The following is a 16,048-nucleotide window of genomic DNA, read 5'->3' as shown; positions in this document are numbered from 1 at the left end:
TATGTTGTTTATGGGCATTGTTAGCATCCCTTGCGTGACAGTTCTCTATGTGTTTCTCATGTGGTTTAGGCTACTCAAACGCGGCAGCAGCCTTTATTTGCAGGATATGTTGGTCTCGCTGTTCTTTAGATCTTACACTAGAGCCTTTCGCTTTTGAGCCCCGCTCTCATATTTTCTTTCTAACATTTTCTAAAGGAGTCTAACAGAACTGTAGCCTAGGCCTATGGATGACGCATTTTATTAAACCTAATTTGACCGTGAACTCCATATTTACCCAATCAGCGCCTTGCTACTTTAAATATTCATTTTGGGCCAATGAAGTTAAAGTTTTATTCTCTTATGTAAATTTGAATGAATTATTATTATTTTTATGGCCAATGGGGCCCCCCCTGGCAGGCTGGAACACGTGGGGCCCCTAGGCTGCAGCCATATCTAGCCTATGCATTGATCCACGCCTGGTTATGCCCCTGAATGTGTAGTGCCTTTATTTTCTAAATTAGTATAGCGTCAAAATGATATTAAGGCTTTAAAACACCACTGTGTAAAACAGCACTCAGTGTTGAATTAATTGAAGTGAAGTGAAATGAATGGCGATGCTTCTTTGCCAGATCACCCTGATGGATGCCAACTACGTGATGGATGAGACTCTGGGCACAGTCACGTACGAAATTGGCAAACTCAAAGTGGGACAGACGGAGACTGTGCCCTTTTCCATTGGCAAGGTGAGTCACAATGGTCACGGATGTGTGGCTAGAGTAAGCCACTGATAGCGTATATCCACCCACTGTCTGTAGAAGTGTATTCTGTATTCTGTCATTTGCCTAAGACGTCTAGGAATAGCATTTGTCACACTGCATAATGTTTTTCCATGCCATGGGCTATTGCTATACTCATATAGTTATTACAGCCTCTATACAGTATGATGATGCATGTAATTACTTATTATTTCTGCGTGCAGTTTCTGATAATATTGACAATAATAATACTGTTACTAATACTAATACAACTAATAATAATACCGTTTAATTATAGAGCACTTTTCTAGATGCTCAGAGTCACTTTACATGCAGGTTAAAACAGGTTAAACAATCATCAATCATATAGAATAAAAACAATACCATCATTTACCTGTCTATTAACCAAGGTTTGATTTTGTAAAATGTATTCAGCTATGAGGTGATGACATATGGGCAGGCTATTTTTATTTCTTCATTCTTTTTTCTGATTCTGATTTATTGGGGTTAATTCACGAGTGCCGTAAAAACACTCTTTTGGTTAATTATTAGCATAAAACGCTTATACACAGGAAATTACAGTAATTTAGGAAAATAAAACACAGAATCCATCGACATTATGTTATACATTGAAAGCAGTTCTGTAATATGGATAAGTTGGTGCATTCTTAAACGTGTTTGGGGAGGGAGTTCCAAAGTGGGGCAGCAATAGAGAAGGCTCCGTCACTCCAAGTGCTTGGTCCCTGAGGTGTATGGATAGGAGTTTGACATCAGAGGAACAGAGGCTGCAGGACATAATGTGGAAGTGGATGTCATACAATTCATGAAAATTGTTTTTTTATTATTATTGACAGACAACCAAAGTGTACTTGGAGATGTCATTGGAAGTCTGGTAAGCATGTGCACATTGTTACCTAGCCTGGAAAAATCCAGACTCAATCACATTGATCAGAGATTCCTAACGTTACTTCCTACTTTGCCTAAACTTTACAAACTGACGATAAACATCATCAACAGTCAGGCATGTGTTGCTACTGCTGCTACTGCTGCTACTGTTTGTCACAATAACTTTCGGTTTCGTCTTCCCCTCTCGTCGCTGATTGGCCTGACATTTTTCTTGTTTGAGGGAAATGGTTATGAACTATGGTGTTCCAGACTAGATCTTCCTGAAAAAAATGTCTATCTATCTATCTAATTTAGCTGAGGTACTCACTAAGGTGATTTAGTCATATTTAGCTCACTTTCCTTTTTATTGCACAACTAACAACAGCGCACACTAGACTAGAAGAACATTGGCAAGCTGAGCTTGTCTTCGCAGAACACACAATGCATGACTGTTCCGTAGAATTTCTTTGTCCCAATCTGAAGCACACCCCTGACATCCAAGCTTTACCTGTAGCACTTTAAATGGCTGGTATTGTGTTCAGTATATGCCAGAAAACTAGTCATGGTCTACCTGGTATGGATCAGGTGTGTCACTGCAATCAGTAAGTTGACAAAGTAGATCATGATGATGATTAAGTAGATAATGATGATGATGGTTTTCCTCAGAAATGCATTTAAAAGTAATTCTGAGTAATTATGACACTGCTCCGTCCTGTCTTGTCATGTTTAATGTTTTTTTTTTTTTGATCTTCTCCGCCCGTCTCACTCCCCCTGTCCTCCACAGCTCTGACCTGGACCTGCGCTTCAGCCTCGCCCTGTGCGATAAGGAGAAGCTGTTCCGCCAGACGCGCCGGGAGAAGGTCATGCTGGGGATCAAGAAGCTGCTGAACATGGAGAAACCACGCTACCTGCCCAACTCACCGCAAGAGGTAGCCCGGCCATCTCACACACACACACACACACACACACACATATATACACACACACACACACACACACACACACACACACACATATATACACACACACACACACACACACACATATACACACACACACACACACACACATACACATACACAGACACACATACACATACACAGACACACACACACACACACACACACACACACACACACACACACACACACACACACACACACATACTGTACACACACACACACACACCAACTCAATGGAGTTCACCACAGAGCTAGAATGATTTATTAGAGCTAGAATGATAGAGCTAGAATGATTACGCCTCAACAGGAAGATGTTCATACGCTGGCTAGAATAAAGGAGTTTTCACAGGACTGAGGCGGCATTAGAGATCTACATTAGGGTGCATCAAATGCCTCTCAAATCCTTTCTGCAATTTCTGTGAAATCTTAGAAAGATTAAACTTTGTCTAGGGGTACCACAAATGCACTGAATTATCATGATTGTAGGCGGATTTTGGGCATTTTCGCCATTTAACTACATGCTGGTATAAGCCTTGTAGTCATGGGAGATGCAGAGTCCATGCTGAAAAGTGCAGAGCTAGGTTGCCAAATGTCATTAAGAGAGTGTTGGTATATTAAATATTGAAACTCTTCATGTCATGAACTACAAAATATTGCATCATTTATGGCAACGTTTTAGTTAAAACAAGCAGTCGAGCAACAAAGGTGAGCATTAACTTGCCGTTGCTGAGATGAATACCAAGTCAAAAACTATTGTGCCTTGGCTTGAGAATTTTGAGAGGAGCTTCCATTCAATGTTGATGTGCTGAAGTGTATGTATAACTTTATCAAATTTGAATGCAAAGGTAAACAATCATCAGTCATCCAAGAAGCCGCAGAGTATGTGCATGAACAAATACTGCTATTTTACCTAAAGACAGATATACTGATCAAGGAATATGACAACTGTTTACATTTTCTAAAGAATCTGTATAATAAGGCCAAGGAAATGTCAAAGATTCCAAAAGCGAGTAGAGGAACCAGTAACCATTTAAAGAACACCAAGAGTTTCTGTCAAAGACCTGCCAGTTGTTAGCCTAGAAATCTAGACACACCCTAGCGGCAGCAAATTACATTTGCTTCCAGGGCTAGTCTAGCAACTCTCCGTTGGCTTGTGAGCTCGAAAAATTAAATTTCTATCAGGCCAATCAAATCGTGTATAGAGTCGTTAGGTGGGCTTAACATAATGATTGATAGCAGAGTTGCAACGGTTTGGCTTGAATTCCCTGCTACTTGAAAACAAAGAGTATGGATGTTGCTGTTGGCCAACAGTGTGACACGAGTTAAGCTTGCTTTAAGATGGCAAAAGTTTGAACTAGCCAACTACATGTAGCTCCGCTGGTGGGAAAACGCATGGGACTCAGCGCTGTCCTATTGCATGCAGAGTGAATTTGAAAGACAACCGATTATCCCGCTCCTCGGACTGAGCACTGCGAACGGTGAGTGCCCAGACCCTACATTTTAATGTCAGGCTAGCCAGTTGTGGCACCATGAAGCAAAAAAGTTCATCAGAGATGAAGAAGATAGGGCTTTTCTAGAGTCCATGAAGACAGACAGGAAGGCATGTTGGTCAGGAGCAGATGTGCTATCTCAAGGCAAACATAAGAGGAAATATATGACAGAAGAACAAGGAGAAGAAGGGAGAAGGAGGAGCTGAGAAAATCTCCAGAAGAAATAGTAAGCAGTGATATTGTTGAGGAGGTCGAAAATTGTCCAGTTCCAGAAACTTCTCAAGTTGATCCTGACTTTCAAGGCTCCATTCAGTTATGCCACACCGCAGGACAAGAAAAACTGGAGACTTTGCCCCATGATTTTGCTGCCCATAATGATGTCATTTCTCTTATGAAGAGGGGCAAAATATCATCATCAATATCATCACAATTTATGTGGAATAGTGGAGATTGGACAAGTTTTCTCTCTCATATGCCAGCCTGGACAGGTTTGATCGAAAAGCACGCTTAAAAATCTCAGAAGACATTGAGGAATCCTGGAGTCCTTCCAATAACATGGCATTACATTGGGATGGAAAACTAGTAGGCACATTAGAGGACCCTTACCATATGGAGAAATGATGTGCTGTGTTGGTGTCAGGTGAACATGGCACAAAACTTTTGAGTGTGATGCCACTTCAGGAAGTTGGCAAGGGTGAGACTGGAAGAAACATTGCTAAGAACATAGGGCAGCTTTTGGAAGATTGGTAGTGTACTGATGCAATTGCTGTAATAATAATAATAATAAGCTTTATTTGTATAGCACCTTTCATACACAGAATGCAGCTCAAAGTGCTTTACATTTGAAGCATGTAACACAATAATAGTCAGTCAGTCATTATCAATCACTTTTCTTTGCTGTTTATGATCTACTCAGCAACATATCAAAAATATAGAAAATTACATGTCATAAGACTGGCAGCCTTAACCCTCTTACCCCCCACAAGCACGCCATATGGCAACTGTGGCAAGGAAAAACTCCCATATTCCAGGAAGAAACCTTGAGCAGAACCTGACTTAATAGGGGAGCCCATCTGCTTCTGGCTGGCTCGCCCTCAATAGTAGCAGATGTAGAATAATCTGAAAATGTAGTCTACAGGATAAGATGAGTTAACTAAAAGCTTTCCTGTACAGGTATGTTTTCAGATCTTTTTTAAAAATATTTACTGAACTTGCCTGCTTGATGTACAGAGGCAGGGTGTTCCATAGTTTGGGGGCATAATGGATAAACGCAGCTTTTCCACTTTGTTTGTGGAGCACTTTGGGTAAGATTAAAAGATTTGAATTGGATGATCTAAGTTTCCTTTGTGGTTGATAAGATATTAAAAGCTCAGAGATATATGAAGGTGCTATGCCATTCAGAGCTTTGTAAGTAATTAACATAACCTTAAAATCAATTCTATAGGAAATAGGAGCCAGTGCAGTTCAGCCAACACAGGGGTGATGTGTTCTCTCTTCTTAGTCTTAGTTAAAAGTCTAGCCGCAGAGTTCTGTATGAGTGCCAATTTCTTTAGATGTTTTTGGGAAGACCAGTGAAAAGTGCATTGCAGTAGTCTAACCTGCTAGTGATACTTGGCGTGAATTAGTTTTCTGCATCTTGTTGAGTTAAAAGGGCGAACTTTGGCAATGTTTCTCCAAGTGGAAATAGGCTGTCTGAGTAACTTTACTGATATGGGGCTTAAAACTTAACTCTGCATCTAGGATGACACGAGGCTTGTTACTTTTGGTTTGACCTGGTGTGCCAAGTTCCCCAGATTACTAAGAATAATATCTACCGCTTTAGTTTTGGTCCAACCAAGTACCTCTGTTTGTCATCATTTAGTTTCAAAAGTTTTTGCTCATCCACTGATTAATGGAGGTTAGGCATGCAGTGGGGAACAAAGGCCATCTGGGTTAGTTGGCTCCACAGAGATATACAATTGGGTATCATCTGCATTAGCTGTGGGGAAGTTTACATTATGCTGACTTATGGCGTTTCCCAATGGAAGCATATATAGAGAAAATAGCAGGGGACCAAGGCAGCTCCCTGAAGGCCCACCAAAAGGCAAGTCATGTTTTTCAGATACATGATCTCTAGACTGATATAAAAATCTCTGCCAGTAATGTGGGTTTGAAACCAGTTTAGAGCATTATCAGAGACCCACCCACTTCGCAAGGCGGTGAATTAGGATGCTATGATCAATGGTGTCAAATGCGCACTCAAATCCAGAAGAATAAGGATTGAGACTTTGTTTGAGTGGTAGCTAGTCTGAGATCATTGACTATTTTTACGAGAGCCGTTTCTGTGCTGTGATTTGATCTAAAACCTGATTGGAATTTTTCAAGGATACTGTTTTTTCGTTGAGGAAGGTATTTAACTGATTACAAACAACTTTTTCAAGTACTTTGCTCAAAAAGCGATAGATTTGATATAGGCCTGTAGTTGCTCAGATTGGTATGGTCAAGATTTGACTTTTTAAGTAAAGGTTTCACAACAGCGGTTTTAAAAGCAGTTGGAAATATACCTGTTTCTAATGAGGTATTTATTACCTTGAGAAAAAAGGGAGCTAAGCTATCATATACTTTTTTGAGGAATGTAGTAGGGATTGGATCTAAAACACATGTTGAGGAGCTGATTTGAGTTATAATTTTACCAAGCTCAGATTGAGTAATAGTGCTAAAGGACCTTAATTTTGGGGGGCTGTTTGGTGTTTGACACACTAAAGACTGTATAATTATGTTCCAAATAGTTTAGTTTGTGTTGATATGTTATCATAAATTTAATTCCAACTGCAGTTTTTGAAAATTAGAGATTCTAAGGAAAGGAGTTAGTGCTCAATACGGATTATGTGCTAGGAAAAATGTACAATGTTCACCAACAAATGTAAATTTTATACATACATGTATTGAATAAAAAGTTTCAAAATGCATGCCACTGTTATGTTTTTATTGTAAACAGAAGCTAGATATGTCACTAATTGACATTATTACGTTTAAAGAAGATTATTGGAAATAACCAAAATCGGCCATAAAATATGAAATATTGTCAAAATGAAGGTGCATTGTACCCCTAGATCATTATCAATCTTCACCAAACTTCATATTTAGTGTTTATTCATCAAATGGCATAATATTATTCACCACAGAAGAGTTTTTGAGGGAAAAAGGGGCACTTGATGCACCCTAATCTACATGGCTGATTAGTGGAGCGCTAGAGTTACAGTATCTGATAGATCTACATGGCAGACAGACAACGCCCCTTTTGGAGCGCCGCTAAACAGGGGACCTCACCAGGGCTGTTCAGGAATGGCTTCCTCTGCCTCGCTACTCCGCATCACATCGCGCCACGTCGCCGTTTTATCTCACGTTATGGCAGGCCATTAGCCTCAAAAACACGTGGCTTGTCTCGAGTGTGAGACTGATAATGAGACAGCAATATTGCTGAAATGAAGAGTGCTGATGGTAGGCCGGGGGCGACATCGCTCGGACTGACCTCAACTTTTGCATATCGGGCAGGCCCTGCTCACTTCCTGTTGGGCTGAGTGTGTGTGTGTGTGTGTGTGTGTGTGTGTGAGAGAGAGAGAAGTGCTGAGTCAATGAGAGCAGTTGAACATTGAGAGAGTGGACAGTAAAGATAGAAACAGATGCGGTGCTCTCTAGTACCCTCAGTCTCCTCCCCCTCTTTCTTTGGTATTCGCACACACACACACACACACAAAACGCACAAGCACACACACACACACACACACACACACACACACACACACACAGACATTCACACATGCACACAAAACTCACAAGCACAAGCACACACACACACACACACACACACACACACACACACACACACACACACACACATGCACATGCACATGCACACATTCATAGAAACTCATGCACACATGCACACACACGCACACACACACACATATACACATGCACACACACGCATACAGCATTTTAGAAATAAAATATCTTGTGTGGATATTTTGGTTTGAGGCCAGGAAACCACAGAGGCAAGATTATCGATGTTACACACACCCACTCTTCATGTGGCCTAATGGTGCCTGTGATCTGAGAGCAACACGCTCGAGCTCCTGCTGAATACAGCCTGTTATCGTGTACCTGATCTCAACTCTGATCATTAATTGTCTTATCAAGATAGTACTGAAGTTGTTATCACTCGTTATTATCTTTCACTTCGACAGTTATCTACAATCAGATAACTCGATTTACTGGCAAATGAGAGTTCCGTTTTTGAGTCAGCAGGGGTTTAATTCAGGACAAATGCAGTGACGAGAACTGCTACTGTGGGGGCTTGGTTTTGAAACAGACTGCAAGTGTTACTTACTTCAGGCTCCAGATGAGTGTCTCAGGAAGCCAACTTCAGATACATTTGATGCATATCTTCATCATCACATAGATAGCTAACTATAAGGCTGATGACCTCTGTCATGGCCAAATGCCATAACGCACAAAAATCATAACATACCTAAAACATAACCTCCTTTGGGAAATGGTGCACGTGCAGCTGTAGCAGAAATGTGTGTTGAAGATCCTGAAGGCTGGTGTTACAACCCACTGCACACTTTTAGTCTATTCTGTGGCTGTGCATGGGCTGTAGGCCGCACAGGGGAGATTGACCAACTGCACTCACCTGGAATGCAAGACCCGCGGTTCTTGATTGATCTCGTCCTCTTTACAACAACATACACGCCTCTGTGTTCCCCAAGACATAGTTCCCTTGCTTTTGTTATGTTTTGTTTTTTAGTTTAATAAAATGATTTATTCTTTTAAAATGACATTGCCCATCATATGCTTTCATATGCTTTGACCACTTGAGCTAGACCGTAACAGCTGTGGGTCAAACAACAGGCTCTGCAAAACTTGTGAGACCAGTTAGGTTCAGTTGTGACATTTGAGAACGAGGGCAACAGATGGTCCAGACATTCTTTCTCTGAGCAGGAAATGATGCAATAAGCACTCCTTGTTATAGAGGAACTGACTGCGCTTGCGGTAAATATGTATAAGTATATATACTCTTTTGATCCGTGAGGGAAATTTGGTCTCTGCATTTATCCCAATCCGTGAATTAGTGAAACACACACAACACACAACACACAGTGAGGTGAAGCACACACTAATCCAGGCGCAGTGAGCTGCCTGCAACAACAGTGGCGCTCAGGGAGCAGTGAGGGGTTAGGTGCCTTGCTCAAGGGCACTTCAGCCGTGCCTACTGGTCCCGAACCGGTTCGAACCGGCAACCCTCCGGTTACAAGTCCGAAGCGCTAACCAGTAGGCCACGGCTCCCCCAATGGCGTAATCCATGGTGACACCTGACCATTGCTCCCCACAGGTGCCAGTGATTGCTGTGGTGGGCTCGGGCGGGGGCTTCAGGGCCATGGTGGGCTTCTCCGGGGTGATGAAGGCCCTGTACGAGTCCGGCGTCCTCGACTGCACTACCTACATCGCCGGCCTCTCCGGCTCCACCTGGTGAGCTCCGTCCGTCTATCTGTCTGTCTCCTCTCACTTCCTCTCACTTCCCGACCACCAACTTCCTGATCCATCGATCTCACACTTCCTCTTGCCGTTCCTTAATGCTGTCACCTTTCTCCCAGTAGCCGTGCACTACAAGTTCAGTGACAAGCTCACCCATGAACCTGAATGAACCAGAATTGTGGGATTCTTTCTACATCTCTCTGTTACAATTCCTCTTTTTACTTTCACTCTCCCTCTCTCTCTCTCTCTCTCTCTTACTCTCCCTCTCTCTCTCTCCCTCTCTCTCCTTTCTCACTCTAACTCCTTTTCCACATGTAAGAATTTGTTCTGCTTTCCGTGTGTAGTGAACTTTTAGCCTCGTGCAGTTGGGTAATGCAACAGCGCCTCTCAATCAATTACATGCTCTTTTTGGACGACAAAACTGCACTTGGCTACACAACACTATTGTAGTTTTTATCACAGTTTTTGCATGAAAACCACAATATAAACTAGATGTACCACATAGCGGTACAAAATATGACCGCCACTCAGTCCTGTACATCCATTCCGCGAAAATAAATCATATAAATGAATTTGTCTCCATCTTCTACTCCATCCCCCACTCTTGAAACTTTTGTGTATGCTTGTTTGGAATGTGTGTTTGCGGGCCGCACACAAAGTAGCCTACTGGTGCTGCAAAGGTGAATAGATTTGTAGCACTTGCCAAAAAATTTGTAGCATTGTTATAAAACCTTTAAAATATCTAAACAATCACAAGTAGGGCAGTTCATCACAGTCCATCCATTGCAACTGGACTGATGAAAGGTACACCTGTAGGCTACATTGTATTTGGGAAAAGCAGAAGGTAGCAGCATAATGTATTTATTTATTTATTATTAAACAAAACAATCCCTGTCAGTTCCATGCAGTTTTCAACAGCTATCAAGAAGAGAGGTCATGTCATGGATTTTTGTGAATGTTTCTTCTTCTACATATGCATAAGTTTAATCATCTAGTTCATATGATATTCAACTTTATTGTCAATGCACAAATTAAATACCAGTAGTCTAAAACAAAATGCCGTTTTACCCAGTGGTGCAAATAACTGACATGTCCAAAAGGGCCTTAATGAAATGCGTTGGTAGACTGTTCATACACATTTTAACGGGCCAAGTTGAAGAGCTACTGTCCGTTATTGTTTGTGCAAATAATATGCTGATTCATGTTCCCTTGCATTTTGCAACTATGAGGTCCATGGTTAGTCTGGCTTTCGCCAGGCCAAGCTTAATCTTTTAAGAAATCAAAAAGGAATCGCCGGCAGATCAGGCTGAGTTCACCCAGCCTAGTCCATTGTAGGCGCCCGATAGAAATATTGTTTAGTTTTGCAATTGAGATATCCACGCACCGTGTTCGCCCCCGGTTTCAGAGCAATTCTAAATGCAAAAATGCATAGAGGGAGTTATGACAAATCAGTGACTGTTAACAAACTATAAGCTATATAAGGTAGGCCCTATGCTAGGCCTATTACACAACATAAATTGTCACTAGGCTATGCTGGCGACCCAAATAAAATCTCCTTTGGGAACCAATGGCTTACAGTATCAAGCGGACTTAAGCTGCCACCTCTTGACGAAAAGTTAATAGTTTTGCATATCAATAGTAATACATGTCACGCAGCTGTGTGAATCACGGAAAGCGACACTTCTAAATGGAACCCAACCCACTGTACAGTAGCTCAAGGTCTGTGGCTAAAGCAGCCATAATGAAAGCGTTATCATTGTTTGGATACTTCACACACACATGTTTTTTAATCGCATAGACTACTACTACCAAGCTGGAATCAAAGCACATCGACTCCCCTCTCACACCCTAAACACGCACTTCGAACAAACAAAAAACGTCTCAGTCTCACGGTATAGCCATAGGCAAAACTGTATTGTCAAGTCAAGTCAAGTTTATTTATATAGCGCATTTCATACACAGAGGTCATTCAATGTGCTTTACATAAACAAAACCAAACAATAATAACAAATAAAAGCATAGAAGGGCAATATAGTCAAAGAATAGTTAAAGGGTAAAGATCAGAATAAAAAGAAAACATAAAACACAAGGTAAAATCATTTAAAAATAAAGAATAATTAGTAAGCAAAAACAAAGGCAAAAGTAGTAAAAAAAGTAATAAAAGACAAGGTAGAATAATTATCAAGGCAGATTCAGAATTTGTAACTCGGCACAGTTAGCAGAAAGCATCTGAGAACAGTTTGGTCTTAAGTCTAGATTTTAAAACTGGCTACAGTTGGGGCCTTTTTGATGTCATCCGAAAGTTGGTTCCACAGCTGAGCCGCATAGCAGCTAAAAGCTGCTTCACCATGTTTAGGTTTTACTAGCAGGTTTTTCACCTGGGACCTGAAAGGGAGGAGAAGGTGTGTACTGCTGAAGTATGTCTGACAAGTATTTAGGTCCTGCTCCATTTACTGATTTATAAACAAGCAATAGTGCTTTAAAGTCAATTCTGTGACTTACTGGAAGCCAGTGCAAGGACTTGAGAATTGGAGTAATGTGGTCAGTTCTTTTAGTTTTGTTAGAATCCTAGCTGCTGCATTTTGTATCACCTGAAGCTGTTTAATAGTCTTTTTAGGAAGGCCTGTGAACAGTTCATTGCAGTAATCAACCCTGCTGGAGATAAATGCATGAAAGAGTTTTTCTAAGTCATGTTTTGACATCAGCCCTCTGAGTTTGGCAATATTTTTGAGATGGTAAAAAGCTGATTTAGTTATCGCTTTCATGTGGCTGTTGAAATTTAGATCACTGTCAATTAATACACCAAGATTTTTAACAGTATCCTTTGCCTTCAACCCTTTTGTGTCAAGGAGAGTGGCAACCCTAAGTCTTTCCTCCTTTTTACCAAATATAATTACTTCAGTTTTTTCTTTGTTCAGCTGAAGAAAATTTTGAGACATCCAGGTCTTGATTTGTTCTATACACTGACACATAGATTCAAGAGGACCATAGTCATTTGGTGATAGAGCTAAGTAAATTTGTGTGTCATCTGCATAGCTATGATATGAAATCAAATTATTTTGAATGATTTGTCCAAGTGATAGCATATAGAGGTTGAATAATAGTGGCCCCAAGATCGACCCCTGGGGAACACCACAGGTCAAATGCTGCACTAAGGTCCAGTAGCACTAGGACTGATGTTTTACCTGAATCTGTGTTGAGGCGTATGTCATTGGAAACTTTAATGAGAGCTGTTTCAGTGCTGTGACTTGCCCGAAAACCAGACTGAAAGTAATCAAAATACCCATTTGATGTTAGGAAGGTGGTTAATTGATTAAAGACTACTTTTTCAATAATTTTGCCAATAAAAGGTAGATTGGATATGGGCCTGTAATTGTTTAGCATGGAGGCATCCAGGTTATTCTTCTTGAGAAGTGGCTTTACAACAGCTGTTTTCAGTGACTTGGAAAAGTGCCAGACAGCAGTGATACATTTACAATTTGAAGGACATCCGCCGCTATGAGGTGAAAAACAGTTTTGAAGAAATTGGTAGGCAGAGTGTCTAAGACACATGTGGAAGAGCTGAGATTCTGTACCGCTTTTTTTCAAGTGTTTAGTAGTCTATCAAGCTGAACTCTGACATCAAGTTTAGTATCCCTCTGTTTGTTGCTGGAAGTTCAGGTTGTTGAATTTGTAATTAAGCAGATATGTTGAGTCTGATTTTGTCAATTTTACCTTTAAAAAAGATGAAAACTCATTGCATTTATTAGTTGAGAGAAGTTCAGGCTAATTGTGAGGGGGGGATTTGTTAACTTATCAACAGTTGAAAATAAAATCTGAGTGTTATTTGAACTTCTATCGATAATGTTAGAAAAGAAAGACTGTCTTGCTTTGCATATTTCAGAGTTATATGTGCGGAGCATCTCTTTATGGATTTCATAGTGGATCTGAAGTTTGTATTTACGCCATTTTCTTTCAGTCTTCCTACACTCTCTTTTTAGAACTTTAACTGCTGGATTTTGCCTCCATGGTGCTTTCTGTTTGTCCTTAACTTTCTTGAATTGTAATGGAGCAATGTCATCCATAATGTATTGGACCGGTGTAACGTTGGTACTAAATCATCCATCGCAAAGAATGATTTTTGTAGCACGTGCAACAAATATGTGTAGGTACAGCCCTGCCCTGGATACATCTCTCAGCAACGCTCTAAAACATTTGGTTTAAATGGAGATGTAGATCACGGGTGCGTTAATAAATCTACATTGCGACGAGTTGACACAAATTATTCACTTTGACGAATTTATGTAGTTTCAGTCCTAGTTACTTTACTTTGAGCCATGCTCTTCCTTACTTGAATCACCTTTGAAAATAGAGGATTGAAGTAGCCTATATGGGTGTTTGGGAATGAACGTTGACTCAGATGCTTTTTGAGACTTTGAGCTAAATGTCCCAGCCCGGTGTTTAGGATGCATCATCAGGTTATCTTTCAGGTAGCCTATATTTTCCATTAGAAAACCATCCATGCAGCGAGCGTGTTGTGGCTAACTCACTTAGCTCCTGTTAGTAGCCTAGGTTATGGTTATAAGCAAATGAGAGGACAGTCGAAAGATGCAATTAGTGCTGTTATCAATTTTCTTGGTAGCCTATAACGCATTTTATGGTTTTCTACAAATACATCAATAATCAAATTGGCGGTAACATTATTTTACCTACTCTAGGCCATTGATATAACTTAAGATTAACGTAGCCTACCTGCAGTAAAAACCAAGCATGTCCGATAAACATTCACAGATTTATTTGGCTTCAAGAAGAAATGGGAATTACATGTCATGCAGAAATCATCCTACCCTTATTAGGCGTTCTCTGCGGTAAACTACAGTCTTGTCCTTGTAGGAGCGTAGTGTCTTTCCAACCCACTTTAGATTAACTTCCAACAAAATTACGTCTCACTGCAACGATCGCCATCTGGTGGACAAGCGACTTCACGTGATGCCAATACTGGAAATGCAGCCAAATTATTATGATGAATATTTGGTTTTCCTTTAATCCTACTGAATTTGTAATTATGTATCGGCCAGTAATTGCCGATACTGATGGTATGTGCGTACCTGTGTGTGTGTGTGTGTGTGTGTGTATATGTGTGCACCACCATCTACAGGCCAATGAGTGTACAGTCACTAAATGTACACATAACTTAATTTTTTTAGACCCCCCCTTGGATGAAATTCTACGAAACTTGGCATACCCCCAGAGAATGTCATACACATAAAATTTAGTGCAGTTCTGAACATCTTAACTGAAGAGAGGGGCGATTAAAGCAGAATGATATTGCATTTTCATTTTTTACCGGGGGGGTGCAAATCACAAATGAGTGATTATGGGCTAGGTTGATGTGGGCCCTTGAGACCAACATACCATAAAAATGTCTTCATCCTCGGTGCCACGGTTGAGGTAGTTATTTAGGAAAAACTGCATTTTTTGGGTTTCGGGGGGCCCAGTGCGGTGGGGGAGTGGCCCCCGGGGACCAAACAAATTTTTTCCGTAAAAGTCTAGTGGGGCTACATACTCACCAAATTTCATATGCCCCGGTGGTTCGGTGTCCCGGGTATTGTTGACCAAAAATTCAGGAAGTAGATGACAGGAAAAAAAACAAAAAAACTTTGACAATCCCTATATGACCGCTTCGCTAGCTAGCTTTGAATGACATAGCAGCACATGTCTTCAGTTACATTATATATGCAAACACTGCTTATATATGCAACAGATACAAAGCTACTAAACCTATCCCGTTAACACTTACCACTGGATCTATGTTTCATGATATGTTGATGTTGGCTTTTTGACGATATGGATCTAGAATCTTCTAAGCACAATTCCCAGTGAAGCATGGACCATTGCCATGTGCTTTTAGGGAAGTTGATTAAAAAAACAGTGCCCTCATGCTGGCTGCCTAGAGAAATAATGTTCTGTTGCGGTATGCGGATGGTGAGCCAGGGATAATCAGACTAGGCCTGGGCTTCAGTCCAGACTACCCACACACAGCAGGGAGATCAGACGAGCCAGTCTGCACTCTGCTGTTTGTCTCTCAGCTTGACTGTCTGTCTATGAGCCAATCAATCAGTCTCTAATATGTTACAATACATGTATTCATTACATTTATTACATTACATTTATTTTACATTACATTACATTTATACATCTATCTATCTATATCTATCTATCTGTCTATCTATCTATCTATCTATTTGTCTGTCTGTCTATCTATCTATCTATCTATCTGGATATCTATCTATCTGGCTATTTATATGTACTGTAAGTCAGCCAACAAACCAGCTAACCACCCGACCAATTAACCAGCCAACTAACCAATGAGTGAACTCCTGTCTCCCTGAATCTCTCTCTGTCTGTTTGCCTGCCTCTCTGTCTTATCCGTTTGTTGATGTGTATTGCACTGTCTGTTGTGTTTGTGATGTGCATCTTC

At 40.7% G+C, this 16,048-nt stretch overlaps 1 protein-coding gene across 1 annotated transcript in view; it reads left to right on the top strand.

The window, feature by feature from the left end:
- Positions 1-16,048, top strand: part of pla2g4ab (phospholipase A2, group IVAb (cytosolic, calcium-dependent)) — a 52,304-nt gene that overhangs the window by 11,538 nt on the left and 24,718 nt on the right. Inside the window, exons 6-9 of the mRNA XM_048253747.1 lie at positions 609-722; positions 1,589-1,626; positions 2,404-2,548; positions 9,446-9,582. Of these exons, the coding sequence (XP_048109704.1) occupies positions 609-722; positions 1,589-1,626; positions 2,404-2,548; positions 9,446-9,582 (434 nt within the window). The remainder of the gene's footprint in view (positions 1-608; positions 723-1,588; positions 1,627-2,403; positions 2,549-9,445; positions 9,583-16,048) is intronic.

Source organism: Alosa alosa, chromosome 9 (assembly GCF_017589495.1).
Source record: "Alosa alosa isolate M-15738 ecotype Scorff River chromosome 9, AALO_Geno_1.1, whole genome shotgun sequence".
NCBI classification, from domain to species: domain Eukaryota; kingdom Metazoa; phylum Chordata; class Actinopteri; order Clupeiformes; family Clupeidae; genus Alosa; species Alosa alosa.
The sequence above is the reverse complement of the archived record's forward strand: the minus strand, read 5'-3'. Positions and strand labels throughout refer to the sequence as shown.